Source organism: Scleropages formosus, chromosome 10 (genome assembly GCF_900964775.1).
Source record: "Scleropages formosus chromosome 10, fSclFor1.1, whole genome shotgun sequence".
Lineage (NCBI taxonomy): Eukaryota > Metazoa > Chordata > Actinopteri > Osteoglossiformes > Osteoglossidae > Scleropages > Scleropages formosus.
Window position 1 is genome coordinate 5,951,061 of NC_041815.1, and position 26,219 is coordinate 5,977,279.

The 26,219-nt window shown below is 51.6% G+C and overlaps 1 protein-coding gene across 1 annotated transcript; it reads left to right on the plus strand.

Moving 5' to 3' along the window:
* Nucleotides 1-25,838, plus strand: foxo1a (forkhead box O1 a). Its single transcript, XM_018764598.2, has 3 exons — nucleotides 1-1,514; nucleotides 23,510-23,701; nucleotides 23,945-25,838. The coding sequence occupies exons 1-3, from the start codon at nucleotides 867-869 to the stop codon at nucleotides 25,097-25,099; spliced, it is 1,995 nt and encodes a 664-aa protein (XP_018620114.2). The 5' UTR covers nucleotides 1-866; the 3' UTR covers nucleotides 25,100-25,838.
* The last annotated feature ends 381 nt before the right edge of the window (nucleotides 25,839-26,219 follow it).

Sequence of the window (26,219 nt, forward strand, 5' to 3'; positions counted from 1 at the left end):
TGTAACTCTCGATATACGGATATTCACTTTTAGGGACTTGGTGAATTTGTACCACTTGTTCTATGGGGTTTTCTAGACTTTCGGGCCCCGTTACGGAGCAAATCCACAGCGAAACGTCTCTGTCTCTAAGAGCCAAACGAGGCACTCCTCAGATCGGGAATTAGTCCCGGCGGATGAACACACACAAACGGCCGTGAGAACGGACTGCGCGTGCTGGGAATGGAATCCGGCTCAATCTGTGTAGAGTTCGCGTGTTTTCCCTTATCATGCTCTTGTCTGTGTGAGTTTTCTCCGGGTACTCGGGTTTCCTCCCACAGTCCACAAACGCGTGAATCTAAAGTGCGTGTGCGAGTGCGCGTGATTCGCTACCCCGCAACGGAGCGGAATCCCCTCATTGAAAACCGGGGAAAAGAGCTCTCTCAATCCGTGTGTTTGTGTTTGGGTCCGTGTCTCTGTCCCCTCCCCCTCCACTTGTTGAACGCCTCTCATTGGCTCCCTACAGCTGTCAGTCGAGCGCGGCCCTGATCAGCTGACTGGCTGATAGTTCCAGTGACGGCGCTCCGCCGCCTGTCAGTCCGATATTCAACAGGCTGCGCCGAAGCTCGCGCGGAGTCACACCGGGGCTGCGCTGTAACGTAGAGTAACTCCGCCGAAGCCGAAGTGAGACAAATCTGTCCGCCGAACGTCCTCGCAGTACCGAGTCTGCGCGTCACTCTGTGCCTGATGTCCGCGGTAAGGTAGCCGGACAGCGGGAGTCTCCAACTTCAGAGTTTTGCCGTTTCTTTCTCCGCGTTTCTTTCTCGCGCCGCTCCGCCGCGCCGGAAGGTCTATGTGAGGCTCGCACCGGGAACCTTTCTCCCGGCACCATGGCTGAGGCAGCACAGCAACCCTTCGTGGACATCGACCCGGACTTCGAGCCGCTCTCCCGGCCGCGCTCGTGCACCTGGCCGCTGCCCCGGCCGGACTTCCCCGGCCCGGGCGACTCGAACACGTCCTCCCCGGCGCCGTCCGTGAAGCAGCAGCAGGAGCCCGGCGGCGGCGGCGCCGTCGACTTCGTCAACAATCTCAGTCTGCTGGAGGAGAGCGAGGACTTCCCCGAGGAGAAGCCTCCCCTCTGCGATGATGATGGCTTCCAGTGCCGGGAGGACTGCGTCCACCGAGCGGCGCTCCACCAACAGCAGCTCCCGCAGCGGCAGCAGCAGCAGCAGGTGTCCGCGCTGCCGTCCCCGCTCGGCCCCTCCGCCGCCGCCGCCGCCGGGTCCTCGTCCTCCTCGTCCTCCTCGTCCTCGTCCTCCGCCGCTGCAGCCGCAGCCGCCGCCGCCGCCGCTCAGCGCAAGAGCAGCGCGTCCCGCCGCAACGCCTGGGGCAACATGTCGTACGCGGACCTGATCACGAAGGCGATCGAGAGCTCCCCGGAGAAGAGGCTCACCCTGTCGCAGATCTACGACTGGATGGTGCGCAGCGTGCCCTACTTCATGGACAAGGGCGACAGCAACAGCTCGGCGGGCTGGAAGGTCAGTTCGGTGCGGGACCCGCATCCCTCCGATCTCTCCGATCTCGATCTGCTCTCCTCCTCCTCCTCCATAAAAGTTGTTCACCTCCGTGATCGCGGCTTTGCCAGTGAGTTCGCTTCCAGCTCCCCTCTAACTAAGTTATCCCACGTGCTCGAGTCTCCCGGGTGCCCATTGGCAGCGCTGTTTTTCTTAGTATTTTTTTTTTTTCAAGATCATTCTTATTTGTTGTTTAAAGGATGGGACAGGAGGATCACTTGGTGGGGATGCTGCTCTGTCCTTTCCTTTCTTGAGAAGGCTGGAACTTACATTTCAAACACGTGTTAACTTTCCAAGTGTCAGTCAAGTGCATGATCACGGCTGTAAAATATGAGCTCTTTCTTTGTATTTCTGTCCAGTGGATATGGAGGCATTTCTTCATTGCATGTGCAGCGTTTCCCTTTTTGGCTCCAAGTGCGGTACAGTATGTGTGAGTGGGTGCTGGGGAGACTGTAAAAAAATCTCAAACCGGCCGCTGATGCTCCGGCCCAGCGGGCACCGGCACGCCGGGCCGCACCTTTCCACGTGAGGGAAGGATGCAAGGAGGGACCGCAAACGCACCTTCTTCTAGCGAAGGTCATCGAGTTGCGTTCGCCTGCGAGGTTAAACGAGGGCTTCCCACGCCTCCGAGAAAAAAAGGTGCTGCTCTCTGCGTTTGATCCAACGGCCTCCTTGGCCAAAATATTCCAATCAGATATTCAGAATCTCACTCTTTAAAGCTGTAAGCCTAAGGTCTTTTCAAGTCTGAGTCGTCTGTAATCCTGAGATGTGGCGCATTGTCGGAACGCCCACGTTAGCAGGAGATCGGCTTCCCGCGGCCTGGAGGTGCGGAACTTACTCGGGCCGAAAGAAGCCGTCAAGTCGGCGGAGAGAGCCGGATCCACATCGGAGGGCGTGTACGTTTAGTGTGCTCGCAGTTACAGTAGACCGGTTTCGTACTGTAGCTGTTGGGGCCCTAGAGGCGGACGGTTTCACCGTGCTCGTATGTGAGAGGTGAGGCTCGTAGTGGGAAAACAAAGTACAGTGTGGCAATGTGCAGGATCTTCGGTCACAATGACGGCACGCTGAGTGTGTGTTCCAGCGATGACTCCTGCGTCAACTTTAGTCACCTCTATAAAGTGTTAATGACCTTTCTTTAGCTGCCACTTTTGCCCGAGGTGACTTTACAATGGTTTACCCATTTGTGTATCAGGGTATTCTTACTCTATCAGTTGAGGGTGTTGAATTTTCCTATACTTGTATGATGACAATAAAGGTGAGTTGAATGGATTAAGGGTATTCCAGCAGCGGTGGGATTCGAACCCGGGACCTTCACGTTGCAGGGCCGTAGTCCTGACCCCGGGCCCTGCCTGCTGCCTCGGATACGTGGTGGCGTCGAGTGTTTTCTCTCGATGAGTCACTTTCATAGCACGTTTTTGCGGTGCGTGTGACAGCGAGTGATGGGCTCCCAGTGCTTGTCGGTGTGAGCGCCTACTAGTGGTGATCGCGGGGAATGGGACGTGAAGGGTGCCAGCGAGTGACATTTGGAGAAGGAAAGATGTCTGAGCGGCGTGCGGTCCGACAGCCTTCCCGAGCCTCGCGCTTGAAGCCTCGGCCTTGGAAGTTCTGAGAATCATTCTGCCACATGCCATATGTAGAATGATCTTTCTTCTCCTCCCTGGAATTTCTCCTCTTTTAATCTCTGTGCTCCTAATTTGGGTAGCGTGAAGTTTGGTGACCATGGCATTGTGATCCTTATTTACTTGCATCTCTCTTTCTCTCTCTCTCTCACACACACACTCGCACATATACACACACTTCATAGTTTAGTCACGGCTGGTTTTTAACAGTAAACACGTTGGGCTGGGAAGTGGAATTTATCCTCATGTGCCCTCCGTTTTTCTCCATACACTCTGGCAGCTGCGGGAAGTTCATGTAGGCAGCTGTGTTAATGAAAATGTATATTTTTTTAAAAAAAAAAAAAAAATGTAATCTGATGAATGGCCATTACAGTGTTTTTACATTCTGGAAAAGATGGTGCAATTAGGGGAAATTTAAGACTCGAGGGATATTCTTCTATGCCTCCATTCACTGCAAGTATGACTGTGTGGCTTTTGTGCCGGTTGCGAAAGGTTTTCTTTCTTTCTCGAGTGCTTCTCAATGGGTCGACCGCTCACGGTCCTGCTGTCAGAATGAGAAACGACAGGAGTTCCCATGAATGTAACCGGCTGCAAGAGGGTGGAACGCTTGGACGTTGTCAAATTTTTACCTGGACCAGATGGGGTAAGGAGCTGGTCATCTGAGACATTCCATACAAAGTGGTTTGTCATTTGGAGAATGTTGCCATTGCTCGCAATGGGAAGGTCCTGGGTTCGAATCCCACTTCCTGCTGTAGTATTCCTGACAGAGGTACATTCCCTGAATTAAGTAGCTTTATATACAAACTTCTCATTGTAAGTGACTAAGTGGAAAAAGCATCGGCTGAATATTGAAATGATAACGCTTGAGTGACCCGAACCGGCGACGCTCGCAGGTTCTACGGGAACGCGGCGGGTTCGTTTCTTTCGGCACGTACATGTGTAGGTCTAAAGATTCCATCGGTTTCGCTCAGTCTTTAATAGAACTTCTGCTCACGTAGCGTAGGACGTTCACTTCTGAACGCGTAGGATTTGATAGCAGACGGTGGTTAAATCCCACCGATGATGGTGTGACATGGCTCCGTTTAAACGAAACGCCAGGTTGAAAGAAGCGTAGGCGCCCCTGGCAGCGCGGGGCATTGCGGGCGAGCGTGCGAGTGGCGTTTCTGCTCGAGTGCTGTGCCTGCGCGCAGCGAGCGAGCCCACCGGCCGTCTCCGTGGCCCTGTCGCTGCGGCGGCCCCGCGTTAGGACGGCCTTCCTATTGGCCCTGGCTCAATGGGAGGGGGTTTGTTTGGGTGTGTGGGGGCGCCGCTGGGGAGGGCTTGGCCGCGCCTGTGGGAAAGTACTAACTGGGTAGCGCCGGGTTCTGTAATTCAGCAGCAGTCTGTTTTTTGGCCTCCTTTGGCAAGGCCCCGGAGGTATCTGAATAGGCAGACTGTTTAGCCTATTTAACACGGGGAGGTGGGCACGGAGGGGGCGGGTTCGAGGGCGGAGATCGGGCGTAGCGGTGCGGCGCTACAGTCTCTTTTTCGGACAAGCATCCGTTGACTAAAACGCCCGTTGAAAGCATGGAAGATAAAGGGTGTAAGCAGCGGGTGGCGGCTTGCGGGAATGGGACAGGGCGCTTCCCCTTCGAGCATCCATGTCAAATCTCAAGTAATGTGTGTTCTCTTGGCAGGATGCCGTGATCTCACGCTCTTCATGGTGTCTCTCTCAGTGGATTATTTCGATATTCCAGCAGCGCGCTGTCGCCTCGTCTTGGGCAAAGCGAGCAGCGCGGCACTGAACACAAGTGACAGCCGGAGTAAATCTCCGCTAAATCTCAGCTCAAAACGCACTCTTCCCTCTCCGTTAGGTGTCTTTTTCCCCGAGTGGGGAGCCGGGGGGAGCTGTGAGTGAATGCGAATTCACCTGGTGGGACTTGTGTGGTCAAGGGGTCGGTGGGTGGCCCGGGTTCCGGCACCGTGGGAAGGAAGCTGGCGTGCTTTTGTCGTAAACCACGCGCTTTCAGCGGAGACTCGGGATGCTTTACGTGACGAGGAGGATTATTTATACTGTAGCTTTCGCCTCTTTTTTCGGAACGTCTTATGTCCGTTGCGCAAGGTAAAAGCGTAGTAATGACCTCAGCGCAAAGCATTTTGATACAGAAATGCGACCTTTGCGTAGCAAGTCTCTTTGGTCATTTTGATCAGCAGCGTACTGGAGCGTAAGGAAGGAAGAGGCGGAAGACGAAAGCTGAAATCTCTCCGCTGTTAACCATTTGCCGTTTTGCTTCGGGGCCTTCCGACGCACGGCTCACCCATACAGATCGTTTCATACATTAGTGCCACAGGGTTGCTTGCAGGCAGTCTAGTGGTTAGGGTTGCACCTTTGTACTCAAAAGACCCAGGTTCGAATCCCACATCCTGCTGTAGTACGCTTGTGTGTGGTACTTAGTACCTTCCCGGAATTTCTCCGGTAAAACTAACCCAGTTGTATAAGTGGGTAAATTACTGTAAGCAGCCGAACATTGAATGTCGTTTTGGACAAAAGACTGTAAACGCTCGTGATTTAATGTTTTGCAGTTTGACCAGTTCGACAGGGGGATGTTTAACACCCAGATGCTCCTCGGGTGACTGGAACCTTCTGGGTCGCGAGGCGGCACGTCATCTGTGTTTCCTCCTTTTCCTTGGAGTCTCGGTCTGTTTTGAGATGAGACGAGCTGGGGGGGGGGGGGGCTGGGAATGGTGCGTAAGCAGTGTGATGTGTGGGCGGAGTTGGGGGGGGGGGGCGTGTTGACCTGGGAGCAGCCAATGAGAGCAAAGGGGCGGGAACGGCGGAGCCACACGCACCTGTCGTATAGTTCGCATGCCTTAATCGGCGTATGCGGCCAGGATCGGGGAGGGGGCGGTCACAAGATGTTCCCAGGATCCCTGCCGGAGTTTTGACCCTGAAATACTCCACGGTGTTCAGCGTTTCCCTTGGGTCACTGAACTCTGGGCCTTTTTCCTTTTTTTTTTAAAAATTTTTTTAAATTTTTTTTTTATTTAACAAATATTGTGCTCCAGAAGCAAACAACCTCAAAAAGCATCATCACCCTTTGCCAGGACAGGGCTGCAGGCGCAAGACGAACACGCTTTATCGCAACACAAACCATGGCGGGGTAGGTTGTACTGACACCCCCCCTCCCCTCCCGGAAGCGCTCGTGTGGCTCCTGCTGTCCACAGGGCAGGAAAGAAAGCGGAGCACCGAAATGTGTGTCACACATGGGCCTCGCCCTCCTGGGCACAGAGCCTGGCACTGCTTTCATAACAAGGGGCAGCTGCGGTTCCCTGGGAGCGACAGGAATTTGCACCCTCCCCCACGCCCACACAGACCCTGCCGTGCCGCAAACATTTCTCCGTAGCGTGCCCGTGCCCGTGTTGTTGTGTCGCGCAGCAGCGCTCCTCAAAGGATTTCGGCGTTACTCACGAGTCCCTGGCCTGCGAGCCGTCGGGATGCTTATGCCCAAGATCACGGTTACACCTATAAACGGCGAAAATACCGCAATACCACAGCCCAGCCCAGCACACCGGGCTCCGCTTTCTGCATTACGCCTTCCTGGCTTCGCACGGCTTTTGCGCTCGTGCGTCTGAGCCCAGGTACTGTAAGCGCACGTGTGCCAAGGCTTGCGTAACCAGCTATTTCCCCGGACCCGACGGCCCGCAGCTGCGCGTCAGAAAGCGGAACTCCCGTGTCCCCGGTAACGGAGGCAGGGGGACTTCTTAAACCATGGGGCGTGGCGCGAGTTGTGCCGTCCTTGTTGCCGGCGAACACCTCACAGAAGGCACCTTCCTCTCAGAAAAATGCGTGTTTAATGTAGTCCTTGTTAGGTTCAGGTGTTTTCCCAGCGCTTATGAAACTCGGCCTTTGTGGGAAGTGCTGAATCACCAGTCCTGGCTCCGTCTTAAAAAAAAAAAAAAAAAAAAGAAAAAGGCAGATGTCAGATTTTTGCTGCGCATTGCAGGGCATCCACTTGGCGACAAACGCCGTTTACCTTCACGTCGCCGGTTTTTTTTTTATCCCATCGCTGTGATCTTAATGCAAAGTCCCTTTAGGTAGGAAAGTATGAAGCGTTCTAACTTGGCGCTCAGCTTCGCCCATCTGTTCCTGCGTGATGGTTGGTAAACTTGGTGTTACCAAGAATTTCCCTGGCTTTTTCTTTCCCATACCTGCCTGCTTGTGACATCATGTCTGTTTACTATGTTTGAACAAGAGCTGCGGGGAGGCGGGGGGGAGGGAGAGACGTTACCTCTGCCATGACTTCTTGCCAGGCCACACATACTGCTGGCAACCAGGGCGAAGAAAAAAAAATACTCCAAATAGCAACGATAGCCATGGCAGCGGCCGGGTTACTGCGCAGAAATTACGACAACAGCAGCAGAAGCGGTTTTGTGCGCGAGTCCGATCGGCGGAAACTCCCGTTGTACCTTTTAAAAATTCCTCATTGTTTTGCCTCTATAGAAAAAAAAAAAAAAAAGCCTGAAATACTTACTACACTCAAAGTGTAATGTTACATATTTTTTTTTTAGGGACAAAATAAAAACGCTACCGTATCCAGCTTTGCATTGGGGTGGGAAAATTCCAGACATTAACCTGGCTGGCCACGTATACCTTATAGCGTACATTTTAATTTTTGTGCACCATGTTTTTTTTTGAAACACAGTTTGTGTGACTGCCCTCGCGCTGTAATTTGAAGTTTGAAACATAAAACGGGCCCTGCTTTCCTGTGTCGGCTGTCGAGAAAGTCCCTGCCGTGCCGAGAAGCGCGCGCACGCACGCCGCGGCGGTGCGCCTCGTCTCTGATTCACGCCGCGTTTCTCAAGGACACGCTTTCAGCGGCCTCTCCGAACGACGCGAAACTCCTGCTCGACTTCAGGGAAGAAAATTTCGTTGAACGTTAAGCAACCGTGAAGAGAGCATTATCTTGGGAGCAGAAGTATGACTAAGGTGCAGAAGCAGCTCGTGCCAAGTGATGACAATGCAGGAATTAACAATAAAATTCCCTTCGGTCACGTGTCAGTGTAAATTACCTTCTTCCTCTTTTTTTATTTTTCAAAAAAATTTCTTTATTTTTTTTTAAATGACTTTTTTCCCTGTTTTTAGCCACTTCTGAATGAGGAATCCTTTTGTTTCTGTTGTCTGTGAAGTAGAGGGGAATTAGGTTTGTGTTTTGGCTTCCTTCGCAAACAGACCAGGGGATTTCGCAGATGACAGGAGCAGCGGCGTCCAGGTATCCGTGCGTTCGCGTGGACCGATGAGCCGCCCGGTCCGTAGCAGCGCTCGGGGTCCGTGTACGGCGGGGCTCTGCGGGTATCCATGCCAAGTGGGACAGGACTCCAAAACATTCCTCGTGAGCTGCATCGCGGGCCCGGATACGAGAGCCAGAGTCTTCTCCCGTTTTGAAACCAGCTGTGTTGAGGGGACTGTTTACGTATCGTCCGTCTCTCTGTCCCAGTGTGTCAACATCTCAGCCTTTCCATCGGTCTGCAAGATGGAGTCCTGACCTTTAAAGGACGCTGTCATCGTTGCATTACGAGATCCTGGCTGAAGCTCACAAGACGGCACGTAACGTTTTGACATTTGAGACATTTTCGTGGAAGTTATAACACTTCGGGCACAGCTAAGGGCTTTAATGTAATCCACTTGTGTCCAGCAACTCAGCCTTGGCCATGATGGACACTGACCGTGCGGAAAGCACAGATTCATTGTCATCACATGGTCCAACAACTGGAATTGTTTCAGGGTTTCCTCAGTGGAAGGCATCACTATTCCAGTACTCTGAAGTTTTTTTTTTTTGTCCTTCGCTGTGCCCTTTCTTGTAAAACCATTTAAACCGCTGGAAAAATAAACGCACCAAAGGAGAATTACGTTGCCACGTAGCTTGACGAGAGTAAATCAACAAGGGTAACAAACAAATATGAACTCGAAAAATCAAGAGCAGCAGCATCATCTCATGTTAAAGTTATCTAGTTATTTATAAATTGTGCGAGTGTGTTTTTTTTTAATTTTTATTTTTTAAAAAACACACCAGTTCTGCCTCCAGAAGCCGTGCTGCAAGACTTCCTTCGGAAAATGCCGCTGGAATGTGACGCATTCGTCACACGCACCCCATATCCTGCAGGTGCCGCAACCGATTTCGTGAGCTTCCAGTTGCAATGGCAAAGCATACAGGAGGGACGGATACACAGCCGCTGTCACGTGCTCATATATACGTGTAGTAGAACATAAACTCATTCCAATACAAACAGCTATCGGATCTTAAGAAAGCGTAAATATTTCCTTATTTAGTACATCTGTAAAATGTCATTGTTGGGCATTGAATCTGTTTTTCAAGGTTCTTCCTTTCTGAAGGACTTTGGAAGGGCTCCGAGTTCTGCTGGTTGTGACATTTGGTGCGACGATATGCAGGTGATTTGGGCCGATGGGTCTTCGCCTGGACTCGTGTCTCCTGGTTGCCGGGGATTGTTTTCAGCCAGATCGGATGCCGCTGCTGTGATTTTTCACAAAGCAAGATATGGAGCCGCAAATCTGCGCTGGACACGTGAGGTGCTCCGCCGCACTCTGCTGCTGTCTTGACTCGGAAGGAGAGGGAGCGCTGAGCTTCGGTCTAACATCAAGGAGCTTTTCCTCTTCCTCCGGTTCCTCTGCATCACCGCATCCCCTTGTTCAGCTTTTTCCTCTTCCACATTCCGCTTCTGGTGAGCTCCAGATTCTCTTCCCCATCGTGTGTTTTATGCTTTTGTATAGCTGCAAAGTTGATACGCACACTTCAGTTGTTTTTGGTGAGAACAGATATTGAAATTTTCCATTTGTTCGTTTAGCAGACACTTCACCAAAGCATATTACGCTGATTATTAATTAGCATTTAGTGGATATTTTTGTCTATGGCAAAGTGCAGTGCTAGATAAACTACACTAAACTCCTCGCAGGGATTTGCTTTTTTATACAGCAGAGCCTAAGGGGGTGCGGTGGCGCAGTGGGTTGGACCACAGTCCTGCTGTCCGGTAGGTCTAGGGTTCAAGTCCCGCTTGGGGTGCCTTGCGACGGACTGGCGTCCCGTCCTGGGTGTGTTCCCTCCCCCTCTGGCCTTACGCCCCTGTGTTCCCGGGTAGGCTCCGGTTCCCCGTGACCCCGTATGGGACAAGCGGTTCTGAAAATGTGTGTGTGTGTGTACAGCAGAGCCATGTGACCCTCTCTCTCTCTTGCACGCACGCACGCGGAGGGTCTTCGGTGTAGTCACACTAAAGCATCAGATAGGGTTGCGGTGCTCCGGAGCCCAACTAGGTTAAGCGGTTAATGGAAGTGAATGAGTACCGTAGGGTTACGCTTATCAAACGCTGTCCGATTTCCTAAAAGCTAAAAATCCTGCACGAGTGAAACATTTGTCGTCACACGTGCAATATAGTGCTGCCTGAACATCACGTGTGTTTTCTGTGCGTGCTGTCGGCTGGAGCGGAAGAGCCCGTCGACCCTCTTGCGTCCTCTCTCTACGTACCTTATGCGGCGTTACCTAAATTTAGTGCCACTTCTCATCTGCGATGTCATTTCCTGCTGTCACTTCCTGGTTCTTCAGACGCTCCGCTGGAAGACACCTTTGTCAACACACCACTTTCCTGTTGTTTTCAGCTGATTTTTAGCCTTCATTAACTAAAAGGTCGTTATTGCTGCAGACTAATCCTTATGAGCTACAGTTCCTCGTCCCTTTGTGCGTTTCCTTCTGATGTTTGATCAGCACAAAGTTTTTCAGCGAAATATTTCAGCCACCCTTTCGTTTCCTTCACGGTCAACGCTGTTTTGTGTCCCCGTAAGAGAGGTCATCTGTGTCATTTGGTATGTCATACTTTGGAGAACAAGCGGATGGCAGCGTCGGTGCACAAGGTTGAGAAGATGGAGCTGCGGCGTTCCACTCGAGGACCCAGGTTCAGATCCCACCTACTGCTGTAGTTTCCTTGAACCACATACTTAACCTGCAGTAATACGATTAAAAAAATACCCAGCTTAGTAAATAGATAGTAGTTGTAATAAATAAATAAATAACTGTAAAATGCTAGATGAGAGAGAGCCGGGGTAGTGTGTTCTGGCTGCGTGGAGCCCCAAGGATGTTCCTGATGGGCCAGCAGCCACAGCCAAGCATCGGAAATGCGGAGGCATCAAAAGCCGGGAAGGGAAAGTGGATGAACCCCCAACGCAAAGAGCATGGACTTAGCTGAGGCCATCGGAGGAAGTGAGATTGGGTGGTTTGGTGACAAATATATGACCTTGCAACTGATTTCACTACCAGCCTAGGATGCTGCTCTTCGCCATCACCTTTTCAGTCATCTGCAGGGCTTTCAGTAAAAATGGTGTTTCTATCCCCCCCCACCGGAAATTTTTCACGAATGAGCTTGTCGTAACCCATCGGTTATGCTCGTATACGTCGACCGACCTCAGGTCTTAGCACCTTGTTATGCAGTATGAGCAACGTGTCTAGAATGAGCTTATCCACTGATGTGTAACCGAGTTTCTAACTGAATTTAAATGCATTGAAGTTATTAAAATGTACCAAAAGGTATTTATTTGGGATTAAGCTGAACTGGAAATATTGATCGTGAAGGAAACTGCACAGTGGCCACTGCTGGGATGGTGACTGGGAGGATGAGCTACTCGGTAGGCGCAGTAAATTTACGCTTTTGCGTCCGTCTTCCTACCTGGCACTCAGCGGTTGTAGCATCCCCAACAAACACTGAAAGGTTACTCGTCTTTACTCTCATCCGCTCCTTTTACGCTCCCCCTTATCCTTCCCTCCATCTGCACGAGGGCAGCGTTGTGTAAAAGCGCTGACGCCACCTTGCAGAATGCGGGACCGCCGCTTATCTGCGCATCGAGCCGTTGTGACGTTTCACTGAACTCTTCCTTCTGACCAAGAGGGAAACGCTGGCGAGGAGGCTGTAAATGCTCGCTGTGGGAAATATACTATGAGCTGTGAAAGTTGTACATGCAGAAACAAGCCTTGAGGGGCCTTTGTGGCCTTTGTGGTGACCTTGGAGCTGCGAAGGCCTTCCTCTTCCTCTTGTTGCTCAATCAGGGCTGTGCGTTTTTTTTTTTCTTTTTTAAAAAAAATAAAAAAAAAAAAAAATCTGAAAACACGGGCTCTCGGGTTCTTTCGTCACCCCCCTCGCCATCCCAGCTACAACCCCCCGAGGGGCCCGCATAGCCCAGCACCCCATCAGCCTCCACCCCCCTCGTGCTTTGCATACAGGCCAGAGCCACTAGCAAGACCGATATCAGCGCAGCCAGGACTTCCTGTGTGAACACAATGGAGCAGGAAGTCTCCTGAAGGCGTGCTGTCGGTCCGTTCTGTGGGCTCGCTCACCCTCCTGCATTCAACGCAAGACCGAACCTATAGACAACGCGCGTAATACGCATACGTGATGAAACGGACGTTCGCAGGCTCCCGCCGACAGCTGGATTGTTTCCGAAGCAGGTACAGGAGAGGTAACGCAAAACAAGTCATGTCACACTAACCCAATGCAGCAGCCCTACTGCTGTTCACGTTCTACAGGAAGCGTACCCTGCTCTGTGCCTTTAAAACACTGCAAAGCAAGAATGAAAAGAACTCGAAGCGCTGGATTAGGCCATAAACGCCTTAATTTCCCCCCCCCGAGTCCTTATCCAGTGAAAAGTGTGCAAAGTGTGAACTGTTGTCCGGATTTACATTCCGGGTCAGATCTGAAGGCTTCAGCAGGTGAACTTTCATGGTCCTTCTACTGACACTGTGTTTGAGCACAGAGTGGAATCACCTTTGGTTCAGTTCAACCTGAACTCGCGTCGTTTTGGAACCCGTTCATCGCCCGTATTTCGTAGCTAACGCACCTTCTCTGACTTGCATGTCGTTATATGTAAGTTATTTACCACATCTAAGGTGCAGCTGACAGAGTGGGCGATAGCGAAGAGAATAGATGGGAGGATTTAAAAAGAAGAGGGATTTTTTTTTTCAAAGAGAAAGAGTGGGGGGGGGGAAAGTCGCATCTTTGCAAGCCTCAACCGTCCGCCCTTGTTCAGACAGCGTCCCTTTTTTTTTTTTTTTTTTAGACCCCTCCATTTAACAGTAGCGCCTGTGAATATTTAAAAATTTGTCTTTGTTTTGGTTTAATCTACTCGTTCCAGCCAGGCTTTTTATATATTGGCTTTGGGGGAGAGGGCAGAAAATATCGCGGCGCTTGTCCGTCATTGCGGTCGATAGCCTATCAAAGAGCAAACACTGCGCTCGGTGGGGAGATGTGGGAGAACCATTGTCTCTCTGGGTCTGCGGCTCCTTATGGATGGCAACGGGTGTTCTCCACTTTTAATTTCGTTATTAAGGAGTTTTGCAGCTGCTCAGTCCCGTGGGTATACATGGCACTGCTGTGTCCCGGTAGTCTGATGCTGGCACACGTAGTTTGGGACGTGAAGGTTGTCTGCATGTGCTGTGAGCAGCTCCTTCCTGTGGCTCGTGTCCCACGAAGGGATCCGAACATGTGCTGTGCTGGTCGACCGATGGGCGGAGAAGCACAGTGGGCTCAGCCAACGTCACTGTGCAAGTTTCACTGCCTGATGCCCAACGCTGCTTATCCAATGTTGAGCGCTCACATGCCAGCCTAGAGCTGTGTCCTTGCTGACCGTTGTCTAGCCGACTGCCCGTTGTGTCGACTTGTAGTGCTGTCCTGCTTTGATTTCCTTCTTCTCTTTCCTTCTTAATCCAACATCTCAGGGCCCAAAAGAAGTCTAAGGATTGACTAGAACCGAGCATCATTTAATGTACGAGTTCCACTTGTCGCGGCTGGAATGTCGACTCTGCTGGGTTTGCAGGAGACCGTGAATAAAAGCAGGCAGTGCAGCAGGTGAGTGGCAGGAAGTGGTTGAGTCATGTGACACGCTACTTTTTTCCAGTTAATCGGAGACGTGCGAGCGAAGAGCGGTTCAGCTATGATAATTTTTTCGTTCTTTCGTAATTTTGCCCTTTCGTGCCTCGTCTCGAGATCGGTGTTGCTCGTTTTCAACTGACATCTCCGCTCTCCGACAGCGACTAGCTCGAAACAATGCTGATTAAATCAAGCTGGCTCAGCGAAACAGTCAATGCCAGTCACATGATATAGCTCACCATGGCTGTGAAGGCGTGATGTAGCTTCCTGTTCCTAATTCCCATGTTTTAGACTGTTGGGAAATGCTGAGATTGTCATGCTTTCCGGGCCGTGGCATACCCACTGGTCACATCAGTCAGGTTGCCAGATTTGTGCTGGAAATCATTATGGGACCAAACATTTTGTGTAGGTGCATCTTCTCAAAAACTCGGTACCCCTTTCAATATGACTGAGGGATTTGTGTCTCAGAACAACTTATGAAACCATTGTCAGGGGAAACATTTTTTTAGCTGGAGACAACAGATGGAAGGATTTAATCAGAGCAAGATGTGGGTATTCTGTGTGTATCTCCAGTAGACTTGGCCAAACCTGAAGGAGTGTGTTACTTGCTGCTCAGTTGCTTCATTCCTCTGAGTCTGAGACCTCAGTGCAGGAATTTTCTGAAGTTCTGCGAATGTGGGTTGGTTAGGGAGTCCCCTAGTGTTCTCCTGGCTTTCTCTCAACAGCCTACGATTCAACAAGACAAGAGATGGTTTGACAAGGAATGTTTTTAAAAACTTGGGCTATGAGTCACTTTGGAAGCCATCTCCCTTGAGAGAGGCTAAGCAGGCGACATGTGTGTCTGAGCCAAGACCAACTTTTTGGACTGATGCCCTTGTTTAAGCATAGACTCCCCCTCCCACCACCACCCCAGGATTTGTTCCTGTACAACATTCCGTATTTTGCTGAAAACGTTCTTGTGCAAGTAGGCCTTATCTGAATGAAATCGTCCCGTCTTCGGGCAAGCTGTTACCTCGTCAGTCAACTGAAAGGAGAATTGTAAGGAAATTATGAGGGACTTCCCATTGCCCGGGCGAGCTCTAGTGCCAGAGGAGCCACAGGAATCTAACTCGTGACCAAGCGGTTGCAGGTTTGCTGCAGGAACGGACTCTGCTGAGTTAGCGCCAAGAAGAGTCCTTAAGCTAACATCCAACTGTTATATTCTCTTTTCTTCAGCATTGCTGGGGAATTTTACTGTAACATTTGTCGACTGAGAGGTCTGCAGCAGGTCCCCATCCTCCACATGAACCAGCAGTCTTCTGGTTCCAAGCCCACAGGCTCAACTCATACTTCTTTCAGCCGTGTACTCTGGTAAAGCTGCAGATCGCTCTGAACTGTTGTTGTTGTTACCTGCACTCCTGTTTTTGTCATGTGGCAGCAGTTGGATGACTCCTGGCCAGTGACGTAACATCTGAGCACCAGCTTGGCCCGCTGCTCCTGCACACTGGTTTTCACACATCATCTTTATTGGGACTCACTTTGAGCGCAAGAGTCAACCGCCCTCCATAAGGTCCTGCCGCAAGATTTTTGCTTTTTGCATACGTTCACTCTTGCTTATTTATATATTTAGATACACAGATACTTTACTGATCCCTGGGGGGGGGGGAATTAAGTAACACGCAGTTACTCAAAACCGTATCGTCCGGTGTCAGCTCTATACACAACGTTCAGCTTGACTGCGCAGTAGCTGAGCTGTTTGTAATGGAGCTAGTGAAAGAATCAGTTTTGGTAACCGGTTACTAAATATATGATAATGTTAATAAGCTTTACAGTTTGCCCTAAAGCTGATTACAGTGACTTGTGCGGCGCTTCTCTCTATCCTGTTTGTGGTACGGGCAGCGCATGTACATCAGATGAAGAGTAGCGCAGATGGGATGCAGCGCGTGGGTGTGACGGTGCATGACAGGAGGGTTTCTTTATGAAAAAAAAAGTCAATGGAAAAAGTGGAGGGGAAAAAAAAAAACCGTGAAGTGCTGACGGTAATATTGTAGCAGTAAATCATCATATATTGATAATGACCGTATAACAAATTAAACGGTAACCAAAGACGGCTAATATACTGTATTACTCCATTGAGTTGTTGACATGGCAACGAGCCAGGCAGGACCACGAAATAGTTTTTTTTTTTTTTTTTTTTTTTTTTTTTTTTTTTTAAAAAAATGTCGTGGTGCCTGAGATCTGCTAAGCTTTCGGGAAGCTAATGACTAGCCTCTGAACGACAGAGCCGCCGCTCCTCATGTGTCAGCGGGGATGTGACAGTAGACGTGGCCAAACAAGGCGAGAATATGGTGAATTTGACTGCGGAAACAGTTGATTTCTTGGAGTCAAATTCCAGTGGACTACCTCTCACTGTGAAATTCAGTGTAATAAATAAATTGCATTACATAATTATGCTACCAGTCAAGGAATTGTGCATTTTGGAGTAAAGGCAGCAGGTAGTGTTGTGGCTAGAGCTGCTGGCGTTGGACCTACAGGTCGCAGGTTCAGATCCTCCAGCTGTAGTACCCTTGAGCAAGCTACTTGCCCTAAATTGTTCCAGTAAAATTAGCCGTCTGTATAATTATGTAAATGGTTTTAAGCAGCATCAAATTGTAAGTTGCTTTGCAGAAAAGCGTCAGATCAATGAATAAATGCGAACGTAATGTGAAGAAGCGCTAAACAGAGTGGAGAATGAACTAAAGCAGTGCTGACTGATGCTTCATGTTTTAGGAGGTATGGAAAGGTTTAAACTCCGAACTTCAAAGCAGTGTTAAACTCCTTTCTGCCAGCCTCATCTCGTATGCAGCCCCTGGTCCGTAGCTCACTTTGCCATCTGTTAGACATTAAACTCGTGTGTCTGAGAGCAGTGAGCTTCAGGACAGGACAGTATACATTACTGATGACTCTCATTGCTCTTAGTGATAAAAGAAGGCCATTGAGGATTTAACCAAATCGTCTCATCCCTATGACAAAACTTTGTCATAAAGAAATTCAGATAACTACTTTCCACTTGTGCTCTCGCAGCGCCGGCCCAACTCCCGAGCTCGGTTGACTCAGATCAGTCAAAACTGGAGGTGTCCTGCTGTACGAGGGGGATTTTTTGTGGTGAGTATTTAGGCTGGTTTACTGAAGGGAAGGACCCTTGCGTTGGCGGCAGTCTCAGGGCAGGGGGTCTCCATGCAGGCAGGTACGGAGGTGACCGAGGAGAAGCCGAGGCGGAGCTGGTTAGTTGGGGAGGGAGGGGAGGAGGACGTGGAACAGTGCACCCTTTGAGAAGCCCTGGAAAGGAAAAGAGCATGAAACGGCACACTGTGTCCTTGGCTGCAGCAATCGAATGACCGCACGACCCCACGATCCCACGAGGTCAGGCACGGAGAGAGAGCACCCTGTACAGCCTGTGTAGTAACAATTATTTTACGTAAGTGCAATCTGGTTGGTGTATTTCTACGCAGACGTAGAAATATACAGAGCAGATCTGATAAAATCTGGTTAAGTGTATCTGGGGCAATGTGCACAACATGATTCAAATAGTTACTGTGTGACGGATTTTTCCACAGCAAACAACATCAAGAAACCCAAACAGAACGTAACACGTACAGAAATAAAAATCTGTGGAGCCGGTTTAAATTCCCGCTAGATTTGATTTTCTTTATTGTTCGCGTAGACTTTTGAGAATGGCGGCACACCAAGAATCTGTCACCGACTCCGCCGAACCGTTGTTTTTTGCGGCGCTCTTGTTTTATTAGTTTGCCAGAATAGCTGCCGAGGAAGTGACATCATGAAGTTTAAAATTAACTGTGACAGCAATGACGTTCAGCGTATAGCAACAGTGGAACATGAAACTAAAAGTAAGCTAAAGAGCACGTTGTGAAATTGCAGGGAAATGAGTTGCAGAACTTCACAGTTGTGTCTAACGCTAAACCGTCTCAGCTGTTCTTAGGCGTCTTGCGCTGATCAGACAGCCTACCGCTTCTGTCCTTCGCCATTCAGTCCACGCATGCGGTTAAGGGTTCCAAAATGGCTGACAGGCTGCCACCGCATAGGCATATTGGGTGCCCCGGGGAGATGGTGAGCGCTCTGGTAATCCGGTCAGGGTTCGGTGTCCCGGGTGGAGAAGCGACCGGGGCGCTGTGTCGGAGCACCTTTGGAGGCCCTTCCGAGTTGACGGATGGCTGATGGGCTTCAAAGCTGCTTATAAGCGCGCGGAACTAATGCAGTGAAACATCCCTTACGGTCTGTTGAGACACAGTTAGTTTTGAGTGGATTAATTGGAAATCTTGACCCGTTCCTTTTAACCTTTTAATAACCTTCACTGGTCAATGGAGCTGGAAACAAGAGCCCGGCGATTGTATGAGCATGATTGCGGCTTCGTCGTTGCTCCGTATCCTTTCACGTTGCTGCTCTCTCCGCTGCGTTCGGTGCACAACGATCTACTGTTGTTCTTTTCCAGTGACTTGTCCTCCTTATTTATGATTTTAAGGCAATGTTTACAGAGCACTTCTCTTTTAGTAAAGAGCCTTTTTTTTTTTTTTTTAACTTAACTTACCTCCTCCCCGTTTTGGGTTTTTAACATCTACGGAAGGACACGTTTATGAAATAAATCGAAGCCAGATCCCGATCCCTGGCACCAGTACGTTAGTTTGCTAATTTGCATTGAAATCCTGTCGGGTTTAAGAGCTCCTCTCTGTTTCGAAAATGCGGCACCGAAGGCTGTAAATCTGCGGCCGCCCTCGTAAAGCGACGTTAACGCGGAGATGCGGGCCGCGGAAATGCAGCGGGCGAAACCCTCGAGGGGTCGTCGGCAGCCCCTTGAGGTCTGTAAAAATAAACATGACATGTCAACGGGGAGTCCTGCCGCAGCCTCTCCCCCCCCGAGTCCGACAGCCAGGCCTATTACCACGGGCAGAAGTGCTCCTCTCACGAGGCCACACCTCAAGTACCGGGAGGGTCCTTAAACACTGAGCCGTATTAAAAGTCGAACTTGTAAGACCCTTCCAAAAAGGCCTCTTGGCTAAACAATAAAATGGCAAACAGAAGTGCATCAGTGCGAGGGTATGTGGCCTACCCCGTCACCACTTGGAGGGAGGGATCTGGGCAGAGATCAGACCACACGGCTGCAACGCTCGGAGTCTGCGTGTGTTTTGAAGCGGAGGGATGCTCCGGGGTGCTCTCTCCCATGTTTGTGTGCGTCTCTCGTCAGAAGCTCAGCACCGGGGGGGCGGTCCGACCCCTGGACGCTGCGCTCAGGATTCCTCGGCTTCTCCCCTCCCTCTTTGACCGCTTTCCTGGCCTGACAGGAAGGCGACACAGTTTCCTGTGGTAACCCGCTTTCATGTGGTCGCCTCCCCGTGCTCGTCTCCTGCCGCGGGCCCTTGTTTACGGTTCCCCGTCCCGGTCGACATTCTTTAGCCTCACACTGACTCATAGTACTTACAGGAATAACACGTTCCTTCTGCTGGTACCTACTGCGCTCAACACGCTGTCCGTTTTTAGCCGGGGGAAAAAAGCAGTTGTACACAGTTTGTGTCCGTGTTCGTGTTGGGAGGGTGTGTTTGAAACCTATGGTTGCAGTTTTTGCAGTCCCGAAACATTTGGATTTTGTGTTTTAGTCTTGCGGACTTTCGTATTTCAAACGTGCCGTTGACTGACTTTCCTTACAGCTTCATTTCAAGGCACGCCGTGCGTTTCACTCTTGCGCTCCTTCCCTATTATGTCACTTGTTGCATGTTCACCTTTCCACCGTTTTGCAGCAAATTGTTTGTTTGCGGCAGCCTGCGCGGAAGGGCGCTCTTCAGAAACGAAGTGAAGAGAACTGCTGTTCCTGGATTTCGGTCGTCGTTAAGCTTTTGCGTTGTGCATTTCTGTATTTCTTTGAAAAGATCCAAAGGTTGTGGCCGTGATAACGGCAGAACTCGGGACCGGATCAACGGCTTAAATGTCGATTCCTGCGGAACAGCTGCAGCTCGCAACCAGACCAAGTGCAAACAAGTGATGTCATACACCTGCTTTCATGAAGTAAAGTCTGGTGAGACCTTTAAGTGACGGTGGGCCCCATCGGGGTGGGGCGTGAAGTGGTGCAAGGACTTCTTTGCCGCTCCTCGTTTTTGACACTTCTCCATCCCACGGCCATTTGTTACCGCAGCACGCAGACGGAGTCGCAGCCTAGTCCACTTGGCCACTTTACCGTCCTCTTTATCCTTTCCGGCAAGTGGCGGGAGGATGGTTGGAGCCGGGGGTGGGAAACCAGGACTGACGTCGTGGAGATCGCACCCGGCCGAGCCTCCGTCACGCCGCACAAGCCGTCCCTGTCCCTCCAGATCCCTTCGCTTTTTTTCCCCCTCTTCAGGAGCCGCTCGTGGTGATGGGGGAGGGGAGGTGTCATCGTTTTATTTACCCCATCTGAAAGCAGCCTTCGGACGTGCTCGTGTCCCACCCGAGCCTGGACTCCCTCGCTGCAAGAAAGACGCCCTCGTTCGTCACCGCCAGGATTTACGTGTCCTCTCCTCGGAGGAGTCGCGGCAGCGAGCTGATGAATAGCGCCATCATAGTACCGTAGCTCACAGCAGTCGTATATCTTTTTTTTTTTTTATCCCTCGTAGTTGTAAATCTCAGCTCGCGTATAGTTTTTGGAAGCTGCACGGCTGCTCTGCTTTGGACACACGCTGGCAAAGTAAAACGGCCGAAAAAATGGAAAAACACTAGGGCTGCTTTGGCTTCGTTGACTTCACCTCAGCCTGAGATGGGGAGCGAGGATATTCCTCGAACCTCCATCCACAGGGGAACACCCGTCATTGGTCCAGACCCCTCGAGGTCTGGAGCGCTCATCCCGTGCCGGGACAGGGAGGACTCAGCAGAGCGCCAGTCTGGCGATGGCACCAAGAGTCCTTTAAGAGCCGCGCGGGGCTGAGCGGTGGCGAGGAGGCGCCACGCTGGAACGGACCGGACTGGGCCTGCCTGTCATATGAGTGTCCTGGCAGAGGTTCCAGCAGCAACTACTTTACCGTACTGGGTGCCTCTCGGGTTTACCTTACCCTTTTTGATCACCGCCGCTCGCCGGTCCGAGCAGTCGGATTCCGGGGGAGGAAACCAGAGCAGTCGACGAAGGCTCATTCCCTGTTAATATGGTAAATGTCACTGCCTCTCAGGCTGGCACGGCTGTTCAGCTCCCCTCGAATGGAAATGTACCGCCCTAGACCACAGGCTGTACTGTACGGGGCGACCCTGCGTGTGTCACGTATACGAGATGCAGTAGGAGGGAGACGCGAGCTACTGGCCCCAGCTATTGAATGAATAATATGAATTTTTGGCTCACTTCCTTCCATCTGTGTGTGAATCACCTGCTTGCTTAGATTTTTAAAAAATTTTTTTTTTAAAAAAAAAAATCTTTCATCCTGCCACTTGTTTTACTCCCCCTCTCGTTCGCATGTCTTCACGCTGAGCTCGTGCTGTGTTGTGTTCTTTCTGTTGCCGTGTTGTCCCGTCGTGCCGTTGTCCTCGCCGCGTCGTGTGTCACCCCGTGCAGACGGGTGGGCGGAGGGGGGCGGTGACCAGATGTGGGGAAATGAGTCACGTCGGGAGGGAGTTGAGCCTCCTCGACACTCGCTAATGAGACTCCTGTTTGTGCAGGAAAATCCTGCCCTCCGTCCGTCTCTGGGTATTTTCAGCCGGAGTTGAATCATTCGTGAATTGTAACGGATCCCGTGGTTCAGCGGTACTTTCTCTGCGGGGAAGCCGCTCCGTTCTACGTTTGCGGCACAACTGGAGAGTCCGGCGCGATGCCTCACGACATGGAGAAGGAGACGCTTATTCCCATAGTTCCTGGCTCTACATTTCAACACCTTCGATTTCAGATTTGTTCGCGGTTTCATTTTAAACGGAGCTGCATTTCTGGTCACCAAACGCTGCTTCGCCTCGCTGTCCGTATAGCCGAAGGGGGCTCGTAACTCCTTCGGGGTGAGCGAGGGCCGGCATGCTGCTCGACGTGGCAGCGTAGCGGTTAGAGCTGCTGCACTTTGGACCGACAGGTCATAGGTTCAAATCCCACCTCCAGTTGTAGTACCCTTGACTAAGGTACTTACCCTTATTTGCCCGAGTAAAAATTTCCCAGCTGTATAAATGGGTAAATAATTCAGTAGCTTAACGTTGCAAGTTGCTTTGGAGAAGAGTGCCGTCTAAGTGAATAAATGTAAATATCGTACAGTGTATAATAGTGTTGAATATGAAGGGAATAAGACATACATTCCTTAAAGGTTTACGGTGAAGGGCGCCCCAGCCCATGATGCATCTTGCGTCTACCTACTCATTAGCTGTGTTTTACAGATTTGACAAACAAGTGTTGTTTTTCAGGAGACGCTGTTTTCGCAAGGCTTTCCAAGGTTGTGGAAACGCTGATGTTTGCTCTCGAAATCCCCCTCAGCCACCGCCGCGATAGCCGAGGCTCTGGCTGGAAGTGAGACAACATCCTCCGTCTCTCGTTTCCTACTGTACGGAGGAGTGCGAGGCGAAAAACAACCGAAGGGGAGCCGCCGGCTTCCTTTTGTTCGCATGTTTTGGAAGGAAGTGACGTAGCCGGTTAGGTGTTCCGTTGCTATGCCGAGAAGAGTGCGAACCTTTCCTTTTTCTCTCCCCCCCCCTTTGATTATGGGCTGCTGTTTGAAACTCTCCACGTCGGGTGGCTACGACAAAGACGTTTCCACTGCAGGTTCTAAACACAGCATGGTGTTTGCGCCCGTGTTGATCGCTCCGGCGGTGCAATTGCCCTGTTTTCTTGTCTTATCTGTTAGTACCCGTGCAGTGGGCTGGGGTGGAACTGTTGAGGTTTGGAAAAACAAAAGGCACATGTGAAACTGGGTTTTCGACAGAAGCGGACCGATTCCTTTGTTATTGCGCAGAGGGATTACACCGTCCGACTGTGACTCAGTCGTGGAAAGAGATTAGAGGTGCGGGCGGCAGCAGATTTGAAGAGGGTGGAGCTGTTCCGCCGCTCACACCTTCGTGAGGAATGCCCCTTTTTGGTGGGTTAGGTCTCCGCGGGGTGCTTTAGGTCACTGATGTTATGGAACGGCTGGTACGGCGTAGCCCCTCTATGAAACAGCCCAGGGCAGCATTGGCACTGCGCGGGTAACTCTGCGGACGCCGATCGGGAGGAGCTCGGTGCCAAGCTTCTGACCAGCGGCGGCGAGTCTGGCTTCGCCCAACCCCTTCCACCGTAACTAACCTAGCTCCTCCGCTTCCTGAAATATCTCCTACTGACTTGCGTAGCTGTCATATTTTTTTCCATGATAACTTGTTCGTTCGCAGTTTCGTCCAGAGCGCGGGCAGAACTCGGCCGAAACGCCGCCACCGGAGCGAGGGCTGAGCTGACGGAGGGTGAAGCGAAACCAAAAAAAAAAAAAAAAATCAGATTTTTCCTCTTCCTCGCAGAACTCCATCAGACACAACCTGTCGCTGCACAGCCGCTTCGTCCGGGTCCAGAACGAGGGGACGGGGAAGAGCTCCTGGTGGATGCTGAATCCGGAGGGGGGCAAGAGTGGCAAGTCCCCCCGTCGCCGCGCTGCCTCTATGGACAACAACAGCAAGTTCACCAGAAGCCGGGGGCGGGCCGCCAAGAAGAAGGTGGGCGGAGCTTCCTTTAACCCATGCTGTGCCAACACGGGGTTCTTCGCTATACAGCTGTCTGTCTGACAATTTAAGACACTAGCTTAAGTGCCATCGTGTAAGGCAGCGCTTCCCAGTCCTTCTCTGGAGTACCACCCTCCAAAATAGCCTGGAGCATTTGTGTAGCATTAGTGGTTCGGTCCCAGAGTGGTTCTACTGACTGATCCATCAGTGGTCTGTCGTGGCTGTTTTCTCCTCCAGGTGTCTCTGCAGGGTGGTCCGGAGGGTGGTGCCGACAGCCCCAACTCCCACAGCAACGACGACTTTGAGGCGTGGAGCACATTTCGGCCGCGCACCAGCTCCAACGCCAGCACCCTGAGCGGCCGCCTCTCGCCCTTCTTGCCCGAGCAGGACGACCTGGCCGATAGCGACGTGCACTTGGTGTACCCGCCGGGCCCTACTGCCAAGATGGCTGGCACGCTGCCTAGCCTGTCAGAGGTGGCTGGCACCCTGGGCCACCGTGGCCCAGAGAATGTCATGGAGAACCTGCTGGGCAACCTGAACCTGCTCTCGCCGAAGGGCTCCCAGGTGGGGGCGGGCGGAGCCGGGGGCGGAGGCTCCTCCCAGTCGTCGCCGTCGGCCATGATGCAGAGCAGCCCCGGGTACCCATCGTACAGTTCTCCCAGCATGGCGCCCCAGCCCTCGCAGGACTACCACAAGTGCCTCTACGGCCAGGCGCCCATGAGCGGGCTCTCTGCCGTGCCCATGCAGACCGTGCCCGAGCGCAAGCCGCTTGGCCAGTACAGCTGCCCTGCGGGCCTCCTCAAGGAGCTGCTCACCTCGGACTCGGACCACGGCGAGCTCATGCCCTCGGTGGAGACGGTCGTCTCCCAACAGGCTGGGGGCAGGGGCATGCTCCCCCCCTACAGCAGCGCCCCGACAGGGCACGTGGCCAAGATCGTGGGCCGAGGAAGCCCGCACGTTCATCACCACCACCACCACCACCACCACGGTCTGCACGGTCTGGCCCCCCCGGCTCCGGTGACCATGAATGGGCGCTCGATGCTCCCCCTGACCAGCCTGAGAAGCCCCGGCCACGTGGCCCCCGAGAAGTCGGCTATGCAGGCCCCCTTCGGCTCTGCCGCCCACTTGGGCGGTGGCTTGACCCCTGGCTTCTGCGCTCTCAGCACCAACGGCTACGGGCGACCCAGCCTGGGTTTGGCGCACGCCCCTGAGAAGCTGCCCAGCGACCTGGATGACATGTCCATCGAGCGCTTCGAATGCGACATGGAGTCCATTATCCACGACACGCTCATGGACGGCGACCCGCTGGACTTCAACTTCGATCCCTCTGTCACCCCGCAGGGGTTCGTCCACGGCGTGAAGTCCACCACGCATAGCTGGGTTTCAGGGTAGAAATGCACGCAGGCACACAGATACACACAGAGCCGCACAAACACGGGACAGCCTCTCTGTCAGTCCACTCCAAACGGCGTCCAGCAGAAAGGAACCAGATTTCACCTGAGGTTCCCGATCCCTACCTGATTTATGCGGAAAGTCCATATTCACTCACATCCTTGCAGGGGAAATGAATGACATTGTTAGCAAAGCAAGTCTGTTTTCATGACCTTCACTTTCTGGGTCAGGTTTTTTTTTTTGTTTTCTGCTCTAGAGAGCTGCCAGGAAAGCTCTTAAGTAGAGCTTGCCTAAATGAGCAACTCGTAATTTCCCTTGCAGAAGCAGCCTTACCTCCGTGCCGTCACTGCTGCTTTATGCTCGAGTCTGCTCCAGGTGAAATGCTGCACCTTCAGGTCAATCCAAAGAAGAAAAGTTACTTCCTCTTTCCTTTAGAGAGCCGCAGTACCGCTCTGACACGCACGTTTACCTTCCCGAGTTCGCACCGCTTCTGTGCGGTTGCTTTTTAAAGTTCCTTTTCATTAGTGTTGGAGGTCCCAAGAACTAAGTGCCAAATTTTTTTAACGTAATGCTTAAAGCCAGATTTTATTCTCCATTTAATTAGTTTTTTTGTCTAAAATTGGAACAGCAGCATCTTTGCAGTTTTCAGGTGTTGCTGCAGCACAAGGGTCGTCATCCACCTCGTTCACCGTGGTTTCTTACGCTGCCCGCCATATACGGATCCGGCGAAGGTTTGAAAGAAACGTAGCCAGCAGTGGTATAGCTTCACCCCGCGAGTCTTGAACAAAAGGCCAGCGGCAGAGTCCCGATGAAACGGAGAAGTTTCGCTGAACCCAGTGTGGAGGAAGTCTCTTTGTATCGGGACGCTGACGGTCTCGTCCATCGAGCTACGTGGTTGGCAGCCATCCTCGATCCGGATGCTTCTGAAGAAACCTCAGCGAAGGAGAGCATCTCCCAGTCCACTGAGCCAGCCCAGCGTCTCCGATTTCCCCGTCTGTCTTTTGCTTTTATGCCGATCCGAGTGCGAGAGAGGATACCGTTACTTGTGTCATGTACGCCGCAGCCAGGACTTGACGATCGTGGCGAGAGGTGGCCTGGAACATGTAAATGAGTTCATAGA

Excerpts from the sequence above, each read along its gene's own strand:
- foxo1a (XM_018764598.2), top strand. The coding sequence starts at position 867 with ATGGCTGAGGCAGCACAGCAACCCTTCGTGGACATCGACCCGGACTTC. Across the intron at positions 1,515-23,509 it reads ACAGCTCGGCGGGCTGGAAG|AACTCCATCAGACACAACCT; the intron begins GTCAGTTCGGTG and ends TCTTCCTCGCAG. Across the intron at positions 23,702-23,944 it reads GGCGGGCCGCCAAGAAGAAG|GTGTCTCTGCAGGGTGGTCC; the intron begins GTGGGCGGAGCT and ends TTTCTCCTCCAG.